Here is a 17,315-nt window from a genome sequence, read left to right as displayed (position 1 = left end):
ACCTTCCTTTTGTGGTCATAAACCTTGTGTTAAAATTTCATAGATTTCTATTCACTTTTACTAAAGTTAGAGTGCGAAAACTAAAAGTAATCGGACGACACCGCAGACGACGACGCCAACGTGATACCAATATACGACAAAAAATTTTCAATTTTTGCGGTTGTATTAAAATAAATGCATAACAATACACACATTATAATTCAGTTCAAGAGAAGTCCGAGTCCGATGTCAGAAGATGTAACAAACAAAAAATAAATAAAATGAAAATAATACATAAATAACAACAGACTACTAGCAGTTAACTGACATGCCAGCTCCAGACCTCAATTAAACTGATTGAAAGATTATGTATATAATAGTTTAGAATTTAAAGTTAAATAAAAGTTTGGAAATTATTTTGTCGTGGTGTACCATCTACTCCAAACAATATAAAACAATTTTGCTACTTCCAATTCTAACTTGAAATTTTCAATCAAGAATAAAAGGTGTTGCAAGGTACACACAAACAAGACAGTGACCCCTCTCTCAACATTAACACAAAATATAAAAGTTTGTCAGTTCCTGATTTGAAGAACAGATAAGAATATTCTTTAGTTATGAATCTTTTTACAAGACTGTTGACAGTAAAGAAAACCCTACAAAACAACTTCTCATATAACCTGCTAGTCTTGTGGACAGTTGTCTCATTGGCAATCATACCACATCTTTTTTTATTTAGTCCATTTTTTATTATTAAAAAAATGTGGATACTCGTTCATTTCTTCAATTTTTTAGAGACCAGTCTGGTTGTAGTAAAACACAATTCAGCTATATTTACTAAAAAATTACTTATTCTTAAATGTTATTGAAAACTGCAAAACTGACAAAACCGTCTAAATAATGAACATTTTTCTATCTCTCACGACAGACAATGAACCTTGATGTATCTTCCACTATAAACAGACCTATATATCTGAATAAATATAGCCCTTTACATACACTCCGTTATAATCCTATTTACAATCCCAATAAGTTTCCATTATAATGATTATTATGCAACTAAATATCGTTTAAGATTTGTCACAGTACAATACTTAAAGTAAGACCATTACACAGTCTGGGTAATCAGAAGAGTACATAAATAGAGACAAACAGTTAGACCGACCCAATATACAGTAATGTATTCTAAGTAGACATTAATTCCCTATATATCGGTATTTTTAACTGAATTTGTATAATATTGAATAGTCAAATAAGGACTTTTATAAATGAACACTTTAAACTGTAATGATACAATTTCCTTTTTATTATAGTAATTTAAGAAGTCTGGTTTTCACCAGTTTATACTGTCAGACAATGTTTTGTAGAATATTGTTTTGCAGAAACTTGAATTACTTATATTTATGTATTTTAAGAAAGGTTACAAAAAGTTAGGTTTAGCATCATCATGATCATAGAGGGGCGTTAGGAGGGGTGTCATCTGATCTGAATTCCCCAAAAAAAAATATCAAGTATTCTTCCCCAGTAAATGATATCATAGTCAACTGTAGCATTATATATGTCTAGTCTAATACTTACATTTGCTGAGAGCTTTTATTCCAAAAGTTCACAAGTTGTATTAGGAATGATGTAATACAATGTTCTATTTTTGGTAAATTGGTAGGACCTAATAAGTCTAAAAATGTACCAGGGTACCTCCTCTTTAAAACTAAATTCATTTGGGTATGTTCTCTATATTCCAATTACCAAATTCGCCCCAAAATTATACCAGCCTACCTTCTCTTTAACTTAGTTTATCAGAATGAGGGTAAATGTTTATCTCATCTATACATCCACCTCCATAATAGATTCCCATTGGCACCAGATTCCCGTTGGCACTGGGGCAACTTAAATAATATTTTAATGAAGCTTTAAATCTAAAATAAATGTATAATCACTGCAGTGTTTGTACCCACAGAAGTACTAATGCCTTTTTAATATGATAAATTACCTCTAACATAAGTTACTTTGATATAGTAACTAATATTGTAACATGGTAAAAATGAACAGCACTTGGTAACATCAGAGACATATAATACAATATGTCTCTGGTAACATTACTGTTTATGTTTGACTAAACTAAGTCTATGCATGATACAAGTATAACCGACAAAACTAAGAAAGTATCTTTTGTCATGTGACTCCTTGATCAGGTATTACTTGACGTTTGACTATTAAACTTATAGGCACTGAATTGGGAGCTTATATGTTTTTACATTATGCCACCTTGACCACCCCTTTAAGAATGTAAACAAACTTTGCAGTGAGGTTTCAATATCTCAGGACCAATTAGAACATCCTAAACCTTGAAGTTCCTATATTTCTGGACCAATCAGAACATCCTAAACCTTGAAGTTCCTATATTTCTGGACCAATCAGTACATCCCAAACATTGAAGTTCTCATAATGCAACACCATTTTTAAATTGGTCCATAAATTTGTAAAGTTCTTAAGAATAGTATTTTTTTTACGAAACTATTTGAGTATAGATATACATTTAAAAAAGGTTTAAAAATATTATATCTATACAATTTTCACAATATTTTTTTCATAATCAAATTGTAGCTTTTGCATTTAATTGTGACTTATCTTTAAGCTGTGGAACATCACAGGGTCTTAAAGGCTATAACAATGTAATAAAATAATACTCCACTGTCTCCACATAGAATTACTATTATAACAGTCTATTAATTACTGGTCATAAAGGTTGGAAACAGTACAAAACAGTTCGCTTCCAATCAATGAACAAATAACCTGATTATAACTAATTAGAAAACCTAGCACTGACTACAGGGCATCGCCTGATTGTAGTTAATTATAAAACACCTGCGTTAATATCCTACCAAGATAGCCATACATAATTAACTCAAAATCAGGTAAATCAAATCCCATCAAACTTTGATCAATTACAGTTATATATGATGCGTCATGCAGTATTTAGTTTTATCATATATTTAGTACAAAATACAGCTATTTTGTATATCTAATAAAGGTTGTTTTTCCAGTCTGTATCACCTACCCTGTATCGCATACCCCGTATCGCATAGCTAAACCCGTATCGCATACCCCGTATCGCATGGTAAAACCCGTATCGCATACCTTTTTTTTTTTTTTTTTATTTTTTACATAAAGTTTTTTGTTTTTCTTTTGCTTAAGAAAAAATTTCCTCAAAATAGGTCATTTTTTTAATGACGTCATTGTTTGGTATGTAACGTCACGAACGTCAAGTTTTCATATTGTATGTAACGTCACGAACGTCAAGTTTTCATATTTTTTGGCACTTTAAATGCAACTATAAAAAATACAAAACACTCAAATAAATACAATAATAAACAAAATATTTTTAAAACAGCAGCAGGCAAATGGTAAGGTAATCTAGGTGCTTTGTATAAGCAGTTATTTTAAGGCTTTGAACCAAGACAAAAGCAGAACTGAAGGTAACCCAGTGCTAATCTATCGGGATCAGAAAACAGTTCATATAATATAATACTCTTCTGTTGAAATATATGATAAAGCGTATAATACATGGCAAAATCCGTATCACATGCCGTATCACCCTCGACCAATATCATCCCTCGGGCCTAAAGGCCCTTGGGCTGATATTGATGTCTCGGGATGATACGACATATGATACGGATTTTGCCATGTATTATTCTCTATATATATGATGTGTCATGCAGTATTTAAGATTTTCTTTGTAAATTACAGCAAAACTAATCATGTCAGATAGAACCCAGCATATTAATTCTAACACGAAAAAGTCTCTCCGTTATTATGATATATTTGGTTAGTTTTCTACAAAAGGAAAAGTAATCCAATCATGATTGACTAGCTTCCTTGATCTAATCAACAAGGGATTTTTTTCTTATTAATTACATCACAGTGGAATTGTTCGAGGTTTTTATTTCATTTTTCTTTAAAAAGTCATTAATTTTGATTCCTTAAAGCCACGATTTTGTCATTTATGTATTACAAATAGTCTCAATTTGTCTTGTATTTATTTCATGTGGTCTGACCAAGTATATATAATTACAATCAGACAATGTAAGAAAAAGGGCTGAAATATACAAAATATGTAAATTGACATTGAAACATGACATGGTAGACTACATGCCTAAACTATACATATGTCTCCCTTCATTTGTCTGTACATGTATTTGTATTGTAAAATACAGGATAAAAATAAAAACAACTAGTCTTTCTTTCAAAAACATGTTGCATCTTTAGTCTTTTTGTCAAAAATCTAAGACTATAATACACTAAAAAGAGATTCTTTCAAGTCACTTTTACTGTCAACTACATTTATTCTTTGAAAACCCAACTTTTATCAGCAGGAGTTATTTCCTTCTTTTTTAAAAAAATAATTCCTAGTTACACTGTTTTAACTTTTATAAAATCGTAAAATGATGTCAGACAAATGTTTTGCAGCCTTGCACTAAACTAAACTACTGAACTAATATATATAATTGTTTAGGGGCCAGCTGAAGGATGCCTCCAGGTGTGGGAATTTCTCGCTACATTGAAGACTGTTGGTGACCTTCTGCTGTTGTCTGTTCTATGGTCGGGTTGTCTCTTTGACACATTCCCCATTTCCATTCTCAATTTTAAAAAAAATTCCAAATGGATGTGTTTGCAATGTGTGGCTTGTTATATTCTTTTGACTGATATTTCTAAAGTTAACTTTAAGTATGCACAAATTGATGAACTTAAACTGGAAAACCTACCAAAATCAACAAGTTTTCTACGATTGTCAAGAAGTGAAAGTTTAATAGGGTAAAGTTTTATTTTATTTAATAAATTTTAAGTCAATCCATCATATTCACAAGTGATTTTGAAGTATATAGAAGTTTTATAGTAAACCAAATCTGATTATACTTGCCTACAGTTTAATGATGATTGAAATGTTCATTTATCACATAAATCATAACATTTCATTGAAGAATAATTACATTTTAACAACACATCATCTTTGGGATTGAGTTCTTGAAGTGCAATAACAATCTAGTTTCTACTGACTAAATTCTGAAGAAATAGATAATATAAACTTTGACATTTACTAAATGATAACTACAATTTTTTTTTTGAGTTTTTTTACATTTGGATTGTATAATCTACTGTTGAACATGCATTGAACAAAAATACAAGATTTCAGGAAATGCTACACACATAAGTAATGCTATTAAAATGTAGTTTATAATACATTGCACAGAAAACATTATTTAAGGCTGTAAAATAGATAACAGATACCAAAAGGTCTGAAATGACTTAAAAATTGTATGTATCAATGTATGTATAAAATTTAATGTTAATTTATTAATTTATGGACCAATGAAAGAGTAATCAAGGTCATGTGACTTGTCCATCAGACATGTAAATCTTTAGTTCTTAAATTGATTCTATGAACCAAATATGGTTGACCTTACACTAATTTATTCCTATAGCACTTAACCTACTTATTACTAAAACATGCTAAGAACTATAGATAAAATACAGTTGACCAAGTTAGTATTACAATTAAAACTGTCACGGTTGTGCCATTAACAAACATAGTACAAGCAAACTAAACATTTTTACAACTAGAATAAAATTGAGAAAGGAAATGGGGAATGTGTCAAAGAGACAACAACCCGACCATAGAGCAGACAACAGCAGAAGGTCACCAATAGGTCTTCAATGCAACGAGAAATTCTCGCACCCAGAGGCGTCCTTCAGCTGACCCCTAAACAAATATATACTGGTTCAGTGATAATGAACACCATACTAAACTCCAAATTGTACACAAGAAACTAAAAGTTAAAATAATACAAGACTAACAAAGGCCAGAGGCTCCTGACTTTGGACAGGTGCAAAAATGCGGCGGGGTTAAACATGTCTGTGAGATCTCAACCCTCCCCCTATACCTCTAGCCAATGCAGAAAAGTAAACGCATAACAATACGCACATTAAAATTCAGTTCAAAAGAAGTCCGAGTCTGATGTCAGAAGATGTAACCAAAGAAAATAAACAAAATGACAATTATACATAAATAACAACAGACTACTAGCAGTTAACTGACATGCCAGCTCCAGACTTCAATTAAACTGATTGAAAAATTATGTCTTCATTATATGAATATCAGACACAATCCTCCCCGTGAGGGGTTTAGTATCATACCATCATAACATATATGAGAAGAACATAACCCGTGTCATGCCAACAACTGGTTTATTAATAATAAATGTGTTAAGTTCCGATGCAAAGACCCTATAAGTGAATCAATATTAACGCCAAAATATGCAATCTTTAATGACCTGACAACAGTATCGTAACTATATCTCTTCTTAATTAGTCTATTTAAAGGTTTTGTTAGCTTCTGAGGTGAATACTGACATTTTTGAGCTTTATAAAGAATATTTCCATAAAATATTGGATGTGAAATACCTGAACGTATAAGAAGTCTGCATGTTGAGCTATATTTACGAATGATGTCCTTATACATACGATGATAAAATTTAGTAAATGTTTTGACTAGTTTGTGATATCGAAAACCCTGGTGTAATAATTTTTCAGTAATACATAAATTTCTCTCGTTAAAATCTAAAACATTGTTACATACACAAGCGAATCGTACAAGTTGAGATATATAAACACTGTAAGATGGTGACAAGGGAACATCACCATCTAAAAAGGATAATTAACGACAGGAAATGAGAAATCATCTTTTTAATCATAAATTTTAGTATAAGCTTTCCGTTAATGATATATATCAAGATCGAGGAAAGGGCAGTGGTCATTATTAGTAGTAGCTTCATTTAAAGTAAGTTCAACAGGATAAATTTCTTTAGTATACATACTGAAGTCGTCATTATTGAGAGCCAATATATCATCCAAATATCTAAAAGTATTAATAAATTTGTGTATCAGATGTTGTTTCGATGGGTCTTTGCTGATTTTTGTCATAAATTGTAACTCATAGCAATACAAAAACAGGTCTGCAATAAGTGGTGCACAGTTAGTCCCCATTGGAATTCCGATAACTAGATACGGAATCTCCAAAGGGAACAAAAATGTAACTGTTGATGAGATAACCAAAGACTGAAGATCTTAAATATCCATTATAGTTGATGGCAAGTGAGACTCTCATATATTGTAAAAGAAATGAAAGACAATCAGAAGTCATGGATTCTTAGTGTTGATTTACCATTAAGGTAACAGACATAGCATTTCATTTTCTATATTAACTGCTCTGTTTCATATTATATTTAGGAAACAATAATCTGAAACAAAGTAACCAAGAAATTCAAATTTACAATTGAGGTCATCCCAAAAAACCAGAGGCGGATTTAGAGGGGGGCCAGGGGGCCCCGGACCCCCCCTTTTGGGAAAAAATTTGGTTGCTTATATAGGGAATTACTGAAGTGTGACTGGAGCGGGCCCCCTCTTAGGTCAGTCAGTGGGCCCCCACTTATGAAAATTTCTGGATCCGCCACTGAAAACAATGGTCTTTGGAAACTCCGGTATATAGTGGTGACTATTTTAAGACTCCTTCTTAATTCATCAGAATACAACTCTCTCTCTTATGTAGAAAACATCACCATGCCAACAAATAGATAAAGTATAAACAGTTATTTTATTACAGCTTTTTCTGTGTAAGTATATCAATGTCTAAAATATCATTACACAATTGATATATAGTTCATCTCAGACTTAAACTTAAGGTTCTATAGTTCTGTAATCAAGAGTGCTACATTATCTTATATTTAGAAGTATTAAACCATCAAACAGACCCATGAATTATTGTGCAGTTTCTTGTTATGTTGCCCCTTCATACACTTACTCATATGTTTATACTTATAGTTTTTAACTTCACAACTTTGTTCCACCATAAGTATCACATAAATTACACTTAGAACGCATATACTGTGTTCAATATATTTAGAAATCATTCCTTCTTCATGTAACATATTCTTTGAACATAAAGTATTATTTATAATTCAATAATTATCCATTGTGGGATTAGCTCAACGTTTCACAATATCAAATTAATCAATGAAATGTGCATAAAATTTTAATGAAACACCAAAAAAATTGTGAAAAAAACTGAAATAATTTAATTAAATTCTTGTTTGCCCTTCAACAAAACAGTTAAAAACCCACTACAAGTCAATTTTCTGTGTTCCACAGTTTTATTGACACTTTTTACCATAAAATTATAAATATAACATCAAACAATCTGAAAAAATACCTTACTTCTTGGTCTTATTGTCTGTGTGTGTGTGTTAAATAGGCAAAATTTAATACCAAATGTGGTATGACATCAAATGACTTAAGTTTTCCACTGAAAGGTATGTGTTCGCTAGGTTTTGGTTAAATTTCACCCTGATTTGTATTTATTATATCTTTTGAACAGAGGTGTAATATTCCAAAACTGGATTTTGTTAATTGTGAATCTTCTGTAACTTGCTTCAGCCAGGATTTTTAAGATACATTACAACTTTAGTTTCAATAATAACTGAGACATGTTTTTGTGTGAAGTATAATAAAAAGTGACTTTGATTGTGTAATACGAGCTGATAATTTTGTGCTGAATGTTATGATTTATCTATCTTTTGAATGCAGCTGTTTGTTAAATAAGGAAGACTAGAGGCTCTAAAGAGCCTGTGTCGCTCACCTTGGTATATGTGAATATTAAACAAAAGAAGCAGATAGATTCATGATAAAATTGTGTTTTGGTGATAGTGATGTGTTTGTACATCTTACTTTACTGAACATTCTTGCTGCTTACAATTATCTCTATCTATAATGAACTTGGCCCAGTAGTTTCAGTGGAAAATGTTAGTAAAAATTTACAAATTTTATGAAAATTGTTAAAAATTGACTATAAAGGACAATAACTCCTTAGGGGGTCAATTGACCATTTCAGTCATGTTGACTTATTTGTAAATCATGTTTTTCTAAACATTATTGCTGTTTACAGGTTATCTCTATCTATAATAGTTAATTTATAACCAACCAGATGCTCCGCAGGGCGCAGCTTTATACGACCGCAGAGGTTGAACCCTGAATGGTTGGGGCAAGTATGGACACAACATTCAAGCTGGATTCAGCTCTAAATTTGGATTGTGATGAAATAGTTGACACAGCATAGGTTTCTGACACAGAATGAATGTGGTCTAATGAACTTAAAATATTTTTTTGCCTTTGAGCAATTCACTATGCTGTTGAATATTAATCATCTCAAAAAAATGTTTGAAGAAATTTTCTTTTTATTTATGAAATCCAAAATGAGAAAAATTTACCCCCCCCCCCCCCCATTTTTTTTTCACATCCCCCTTTCCCTTCTTCTAAAACTGATCTCAATTCAAATTTCTAATGGAGTTTGCAACAATAACTACTCATTTAAATACATCATAAAATATTAAAATGTAAAATAAAGTGCTTGTTATCACTGAATGGTGAAATCAAACAAAGTTCAATTTTGGACCCTTTGAGCCCCTTATTCCTAAACTGTTGGGACCAAAACTCCCAAAATCAAACCCAACCTTCCTTTTATGGTCATAAACCTTGTGTTTAAAATTTCATAGATTTCTATTTACTTATACTAAAGTTATGGTGCGAAAACCAAGAATAATGCTTATTTGGGCCCCTTTTTGGCCCCTTATTCCTAAACTGTTAAGACCTCAACTCCCAAAATCAATCACAACCTTCCTTTTGTGGTCATAAACCTTGTGTTTTATTTTCATTGATTTCTATTCACTTATACTAAAGTTATTGTGCGAAAACCAAGAATAATGCTTATTTGGGCTTTTTTGGCCCCTAATTCCTAAACTGTTGGAACCAAAACATTAAAAATCATTCCTACCTTCCTTTTGTGGTCATAAACCTTGTGTCAAAATTTCACAGATTTCTATTTACTTAAACTAAAGTTATAGTGCGAAAACCAAGAAAATGCTTATTTGGGCCCTTTTTAGCCCCTAATTCCTAAAATGTTGGGACCAAAACTCCCAAAATCAATCCCAACCTTCCTTTTATGGTCATAAACCTTGTGTTAAAATTTCATTGATTTCTATTCACTTTTACTAAAGTTAAAGTGCGAAAACTAAAAGTATTCGGACGACGACGACGCCAACGTGATAGCAATATCCGACGAAAAATTATAATTTTTGCGGTCGTATAAAAACAGCAAAATTTCCTTAAAATAACCAATTTAGGGGCAGCAACCCAACAACAGGTTGTCCGATTCATCTGAAAATTTAAGGGCAGATAGATCTTGACCTGATAAACAATTTTACCCCAGTCAGATTTGCTCTAAATGCTTTGGTTTTTGAGTTATAAGCCAAAAACTGCATTTTACCCCTATGTTCTATTTTTAGTCATGGCGGCCATCTTGGTTGGATTGCCGGGTCACCAGACACATTTTTTAAACTAAATACCCCAGAAATGATTGTGGCCAAGTTTGGATTAATTTAACCCAGTAGTTTCAAAGGAGAAGATTTTTTGTAAAAGATTACTAATATTTACGAAAAATGGTTAAAAATTGACTATAAAGGGCAATAACTCCTAAAGGGGTCAACTGACCATTTCGGTCAAGTTGACTTATTTGTAAATCTTACTTTGCTGAACATTATTGCTGTTTACAGTTTATCTCTATCTATAATAATATTCAAGATAATAACCCAAAACAGTAAAATTTCCATAAAATTACCAATTCAGGGGCAGCAACCCAACAACGGGTTGTCCGATATATCTGAAAATTTAAGGGCAAATAGATGTTGACCTGATGAACAATTTTACCCACGTTAGATTTGCTCTAAATGCTTTGGTTTTTGAGTTATAAGCCAAAAACTGCATTTTACCCCTATGTTCTATTTTTAGCCATGACGGCCATCTTGGTTGGTTGACCGGGTCACCGGACACATTTTTTAACTAGATACCCCAATGATGATTGTGGCCAAGTTTGGATTAATTTGGTCCAGTAGTTTCAGAGGAGATGATTTTTGTAAAAGATTACTAAGATTTACGAAAAATAGTTAAAAATTGACTATAAAGGGCAATAACTCCTAAAGGGGTCAACTGACCATTTTGGTCATGTTGACTTATTTGTAAATCTTACTTTGCTGAACATTATTGCTGTTTACAGTTTATCTCTATCTATAATAATATTCAAGATAATAAACCAAAACAGCAAATTTCCTTAAAATTACCAATTCAGGGGCAGCAACCCAACAACGGGTTGTCCGATTCATCTGAAAATTTAAGGGCAGATAGATCTTGACCTGATGAACAATTTAACCCTGTCAGATTTGCTCTAAGGCCGAGAAAAAAAAGATCCGTGTTTCCGGTAACCCGACCGACCCTATTTTTTTAGCCCCGACCCTAACTTTTTTATTGGATCTTCCAAAAAAAAAAATAAAAAAATTTATCAACCGACCCTGTTTTTGACACAGGCTTCTGATAGATGACATAATATTTTTTCTCTCTTGCTTCCTCTTGCATAGAAAGCCAGTAAAACATTTTATTAATGTCAAAAGGTATTCCAAATAGGTTAAAATCAAGAAATTTGCACAGCAGGTGCTTCAAAAACATTGCAAATGGCACACTTCCGGTTTTTGAAACTAATTACGGATCCGGACTTGGAAAAAACATGATAATTTTCCGGATTTCATTTACGATGTCAAAAAAAAAAAAAAAAAAAAAAAAAAAGAATTCCGACCTACTGACCCTATTTTTCAAAATGATATTACCGGAAACACATATCTTTTTTTTTTAGGCCTAAATGCTTTGGTTTTTGAGTTATAAGCCAAAAACCGCATTTTACCCCTATGTTCTATTTTTAGTCATGGCGGCCATCTTGGTTGGTTGACGGGGTCACGGGACACATTTTTTAAACTAGATACCCCAATGATGATTGTGACACAGTTTGGATTAATTTGGCCCAAAAGTTTCAGAGGAGAAGATTTTTGTAAAAGATTACTAAGATTTACGAAAAATGGTTAAAAATGGACTAAGAAGGACAATAACTCCTAAAGGGGTCAACTGACCATTTCGGTCACGTTGACTTTTTTGTAAATCTTACTTTGCTGAACATTATTGCTGTTTACAGTTTATCTCTATCTATAATAATATTCAAGATAACCAAAAACAGCAAAATTTCCTTAAAAAAATTCGTAAGGGTTCCACGGAATGTAGGATCGCTTAGTCTCGCTTTTTCGACTAAAGTCGAAGGCTCGACAATTACCAATTCAGGGGCAGCAACCCAACAACGGGTTGTCCGATTCATCTGAAAATTTCAGGGCAGATAGATCTTGACCTGATAAACAATTTTACCCCTTGTCAGATTTGCTCTAAATGCTTTGGTTTTTGAGTTATAAGCCAAAAACTGCATTTCACCCCTATGTTCTATTTTTAGCCATGGTGGCCATCTTGGTTGGTTGGCCGGGTCACCGGACATATTTTTTAAACTAGATACCCCAATGATGACAGTGGCCAAGTTTGGTTTAATTTGGCCCAGTAGTTTCAGAGGAGAAGATTTTTGTAAAAGTTAACGACGACGACGGACGACGACGCCGGACGCAAAGTGATGGGAAAAGCTCACTTGGCCCTTCGGGCCAGGTGAGCTAACAAAAAGGGGAGATGAAAATCTGCTACTGGTTGTTATAGTATGTGGACCAAGATTTTATAAATGAAAAAATCTTTTTCATTTTTTTATAATGCCGGCACACCCAAAAACACCTTTCATTAACAAAACACATGTTTTTGATTAAACAAAATACTTTTACTAATTACTACATTCCTGTGAAGAACCTAAACATCAGATGAATTCACTGTGACCAAAACAAATAAAGCATAACTGTTCACAATACTGCTAATTTAACACAAACAAATTAACAATTTGGCAAACAGCCATTCTTTTTTCAACACAGCATTAGTGAGATTATCTTTTCTGTTAACCAGATTAATTATATCTTTTTCATGAGATTCTCATTTGATTTTAGTAGACTTGTGTGACATTAACTCGCTGGTACTTTTAACATGATAAAGTAACAGTGTACTTACCATAGACTGGCTGCTCAGGAGGTTAATGGACCCAGACTGTTAGGGATGCCTTTGGACCTCATTCCCTGGGATACTATTGGGTAGGACACTAGCCCAGCTCCACCTTGATGCATGGACACCGCTGACATGGACATGTTGTTCTGTGGAAGAGAGACCGGAACATTCAGAGATAAATTTCCAGGACCATTTGCCATTTCCCTCGCTAATCGCTGCTGCAATGCATGCTGGTTAACTAATTCACTATTAAGTGCTATTTGCTGCGCTAAACTAGTTGCTAGATGATTTAGGGACTGGGGTGGTTGTGCAGCCACTCCATTTACGGCTTGTTGAACATTTGGTCGGCTTACTCGATAACGTGCATTTTGTTCTAGTAATACTTCATTAGTTGCAGTTAAGTCTGCAACTTGTTTTTTAAGTTCCTCCACTTTTCTACGTAACATTCCATTCTCTTCTTCAAGTAACTGATAACTATAAGGACGGGTAGGTATAGGATACCTTGTTTCAAATCCATTATATCCGTCAAAGTCTCTATCTGTTCGTCTCCGCTTACCTGAAAATCCCTCATACCCTTCATACCGATCAGATTCATCATAAGGGTCATACATCTTATTATTTCTTTGATCATGACGTTTCTCTCTCTCATAATCCTCCATACCTACGTGCCTATATTTGCATTTATTTCCCCTTTTGCAATTTCCTTTTAAATTGTCTTTGCATATTGGAACTTCACCTCGTAAAAGTGGAATGTCAACATTTGGTGGTGCCCCCATGCCGAGAGCTGCAGCCTGTTGCAATCGTACAGGCAACTGTCCAGTTTGTTTGAAATGTTCCTCCTCCTCACGTGTAATGTGAAGAAATTTACAATTTTGTCTTCGACAACCAGTATTTTGATAGTCATGACATATTGTTATGTCGTGTTTTCTACCTAAATTGCGAGCTTCATCGGGATTAGGATGCCTGTATTTACACCTTCTTCCACGCTTGCATACATTGCGCAAATAATCCCGACAAATGTCATCCTGATCTTTGCCATTTAAATATCTTTGACTGTCCTCGCTTGTATCACTATTTTCTGACATAATTATAAGTTAGTAAAGTTTACAAAAGCACAGAAAAGAAATATTCCCAAGTTAAGAGAAAGCTCAATGTCAATAAACAGATGAATATTTTGCTATATCAGAGCTCGGACTGCTGGCCTCATCACTGCATCCTCTGTTTGAATCTGCAAGTAAAACAGATAAGTGTGATGTACGCCGGTCCCAATAGAAGCAATGCTGCGCAAATGCAATATATGTACGCAAAGCATTTAAACATACAACTATAGGTCTGCCAGATAATGATGAAAAATAACTATATTGTATAAGATGTTCATGTTTATATATATGCATAATAAAATATATGTGAATTCATTTTTGGAGATTGCATGGGTGACAACAATAATATACTCTCTTACTCTAAATATTCCTGATTGCTCTCAATATCATGTATTCCCAAAAAACAGCATCTTTTTCATCCCTCCCCCCTAAAAAGTACTCATCAAATTACATTAACTGATAAGAACTTAGAATCAAAGTTTTGACTTTTTACAAATTCTAAGTCTCTGAGAAACGACAACACTGCAAGCTATTTCCCTTCCCCATCACTGTACAATAATTCTTCTCTAAACAAAATAAACTTATAAATTGACAAATTATAGATCCTTTGATAGACAGATATTTTTTATCAAACTGGTTAATGATACTTATACATATCCATCATTAAATATGGGCTTCAGGCTTCAAACTATATCAGCCTACAAAAAGGTTCAGGTTTCTTTACCTAACTCTACTTGATTTCAGTCATACATCATTATTAAGGGCTTCAGGCTTCAACCTATATCAACACACAGATAGTTTCAGGTTTCCAGATTTTGATGGTTTGTACAAATGTATCAAATATAACAATAGAAACCTTAAACTTCACTTAACCTTTTGGTTTTACAGTCATCATCAGGTATGACAGAGGTTGATCCATTTTACTTATACAGTCATATAACAGAGGTAATGGTCCATTTAACTTATGTGTAAGAAACAATAACAATGTATTCAACATCAATAATTGGTATATATGGTAGATTTCTTTAAAAGACTCTGGCAAACCAGAACAAGAACATGAAAGAAATGACCTGTCAAACTGACAGATAACTGGGTTTTCTATATTTTGAAATGCCCTTTCATGCTTTTTTAACCTGTCACATTCTTTAGTCTATTTTCAAATCTATCAAGGACCAGAACTCCTGAACGGTGAAAACGAAAATCATCAATATCAAAATTTGAAAAACCATTTTGTCATTAGAAACAGCATATGAACATTTTTTTTTTATCATTGATTGAACAGTTCACAAGTTATTGCAAAGAAACAATAAAAAGTTCAATTTTTCAATCTTCAAGAACCATAACTCCTTGACAGCAAAATTAAAAATCGTCAATATCAAATCTGATCTTCATTTTTTCATCAGTAACAACATATAACACTTTTAAAGCATTGATCATGTGGCCATAAGTACAGAAACGACATATCAATAGACCAAGGACAATAACTCCGGAATGGTAAAAAGTGAAAATTGTCAATATTTAACTAATGTCCTCCACTATATCATACTTCTGGAAAACCCTCTTAAAAGACAGAATTGTATGTATGCAACAGATATTTCAATTCAAAAGTTTACAGTCAAGAATAAGTCTGAATTGAAAGACTATTGTTCCCCTTTTTACTGTGATGACGAAATACCAAATTTATGCTTGTGACTTAACTTTGAGAAGTAACAATTGACAAATGCTTTATATCTGCAGACTATGGCTGACAAATACTTACAAGACTATTAATAAGACAGGACATCCTATTATAAAAGAGAACATTTTGCTGTATATAGCTTTTGAAAATCGCTAAATAAATATTTGCTTTAATTCAAAACACCCGAACATAAAATGAAAATTTCACACTTTACAGACTCATTTTAAAAAATTAACAGAAACATCAATTGTGTAATTATTTGTTTTATTATTTCCCACACATTAAACATAATAATTGGACCATTAAAATGCATGCAATACTTGTCATGCATTTAAGTGAATAATTATAATTGAATAAGACTTCAGACAAGCCAGCTATTGTGCATATGTTATATTGATAGTGTTTACCTCACCCCCCTAAATTACAAGCTGTACACATGCTATAACAATCAGAGCTGTCTTTGATGTTAGCTGATGTTAGCTAGAGGAAATGACATACTATTACAATGATAAACACAGATCACGGTTAGATAACACCTTCACTTTAATATGTATGTAACAGTCCATAGCATTTACATGTCTTTATAAAAGTTCCCTTGTATTGCCAACCTTCTTTCTTACCATTTAATTCCATGAATGCAGAGTTTTCTCAGTCGTGGATAACGCCTACATGAAATGTGTTTATATAAGACAATAATAGCATGGCTGCCTCATCTGCTGACAACATTTTCATAGCAACAACAAAATTGAAACTTGATGTTTAAACTAAATGTCAATATTCTAACTAAGAAGAATTGAAATGTTAAGTTTTTCAAACGATGAATGTCATAATTGAAGAAAACAAAATTCCTACAGAAAAGATGTTAAATATTGATTTTGTGAGTTGTAACCAGTTAGAATATATAAACTGGTTTCTTATAAATTCTTTTAAGGTATTCTTTAGATATAACTTTAAACCAGAGACCAAGAAGATATAATATGATTGCCAATGAGACAACTTTACACATAAACCAGATGAAATAGAAGTTAACTACAGGTCACTGTAAACTTATATATACAAAAGTTGTACCGGCTGAAAGTTCAAATTTATTTCTTCCATGAAATTTATATCTTTTTCTATTTTTTCAAGACAAAAAGAAAAAAAATTGCATGATTTAACCTTAACATCTGCAGATTCCAATATAAACAATGTTTAAAGCCCCCACAATAAATGTATTTTTAACAAGTGAATATACTCCAACCTCAGAGACTACAGACACAGACCACTGAACAATCAATATCTACCCCTCTACCAATAGATCTGGCAAAAATAAATAGATCTAACTTACTGTAACAATAGAATACAAGTATCAATAGTAAAGACTCCTTCCGTGTATGATATCCCACATCCCCTCTCAAGCCATAAGGCTAAAACAAAATAGAATTAACTTACTGTAACAATAGAATACAAGTATCAATAGTAAAGACTCCTTCCGTGTATGACATCCCACA

At 32.7% G+C, this 17,315-nt stretch overlaps 1 protein-coding gene across 7 annotated transcripts in view; it reads right to left on the bottom strand.

Moving 5' to 3' along the window:
• Nucleotides 1-17,315, bottom strand: part of LOC143065464 (zinc finger CCCH domain-containing protein 10-like) — a 125,594-nt gene that overhangs the window by 4,464 nt on the left and 103,815 nt on the right. For all 7 annotated transcript variants that reach the window (XM_076239040.1, XM_076239038.1, XM_076239039.1 and 4 more), the window contains one exon: nucleotides 13,054-14,275. In XM_076239040.1, the coding sequence (XP_076095155.1) occupies nucleotides 13,068-14,132 (1,065 nt within the window). In that variant the 5' untranslated portion in view covers nucleotides 14,133-14,275 and the 3' untranslated portion in view covers nucleotides 13,054-13,067. The remainder of the gene's footprint in view (nucleotides 1-13,053; nucleotides 14,276-17,315) is intronic.

This window comes from Mytilus galloprovincialis, chromosome 2 (genome assembly GCF_965363235.1).
Source record: "Mytilus galloprovincialis chromosome 2, xbMytGall1.hap1.1, whole genome shotgun sequence".
Lineage (NCBI taxonomy): Eukaryota > Metazoa > Mollusca > Bivalvia > Mytilida > Mytilidae > Mytilus > Mytilus galloprovincialis.
Note: the sequence above shows the minus strand (reverse complement) of the source record. Positions and strands in the feature narration are given on the sequence as shown.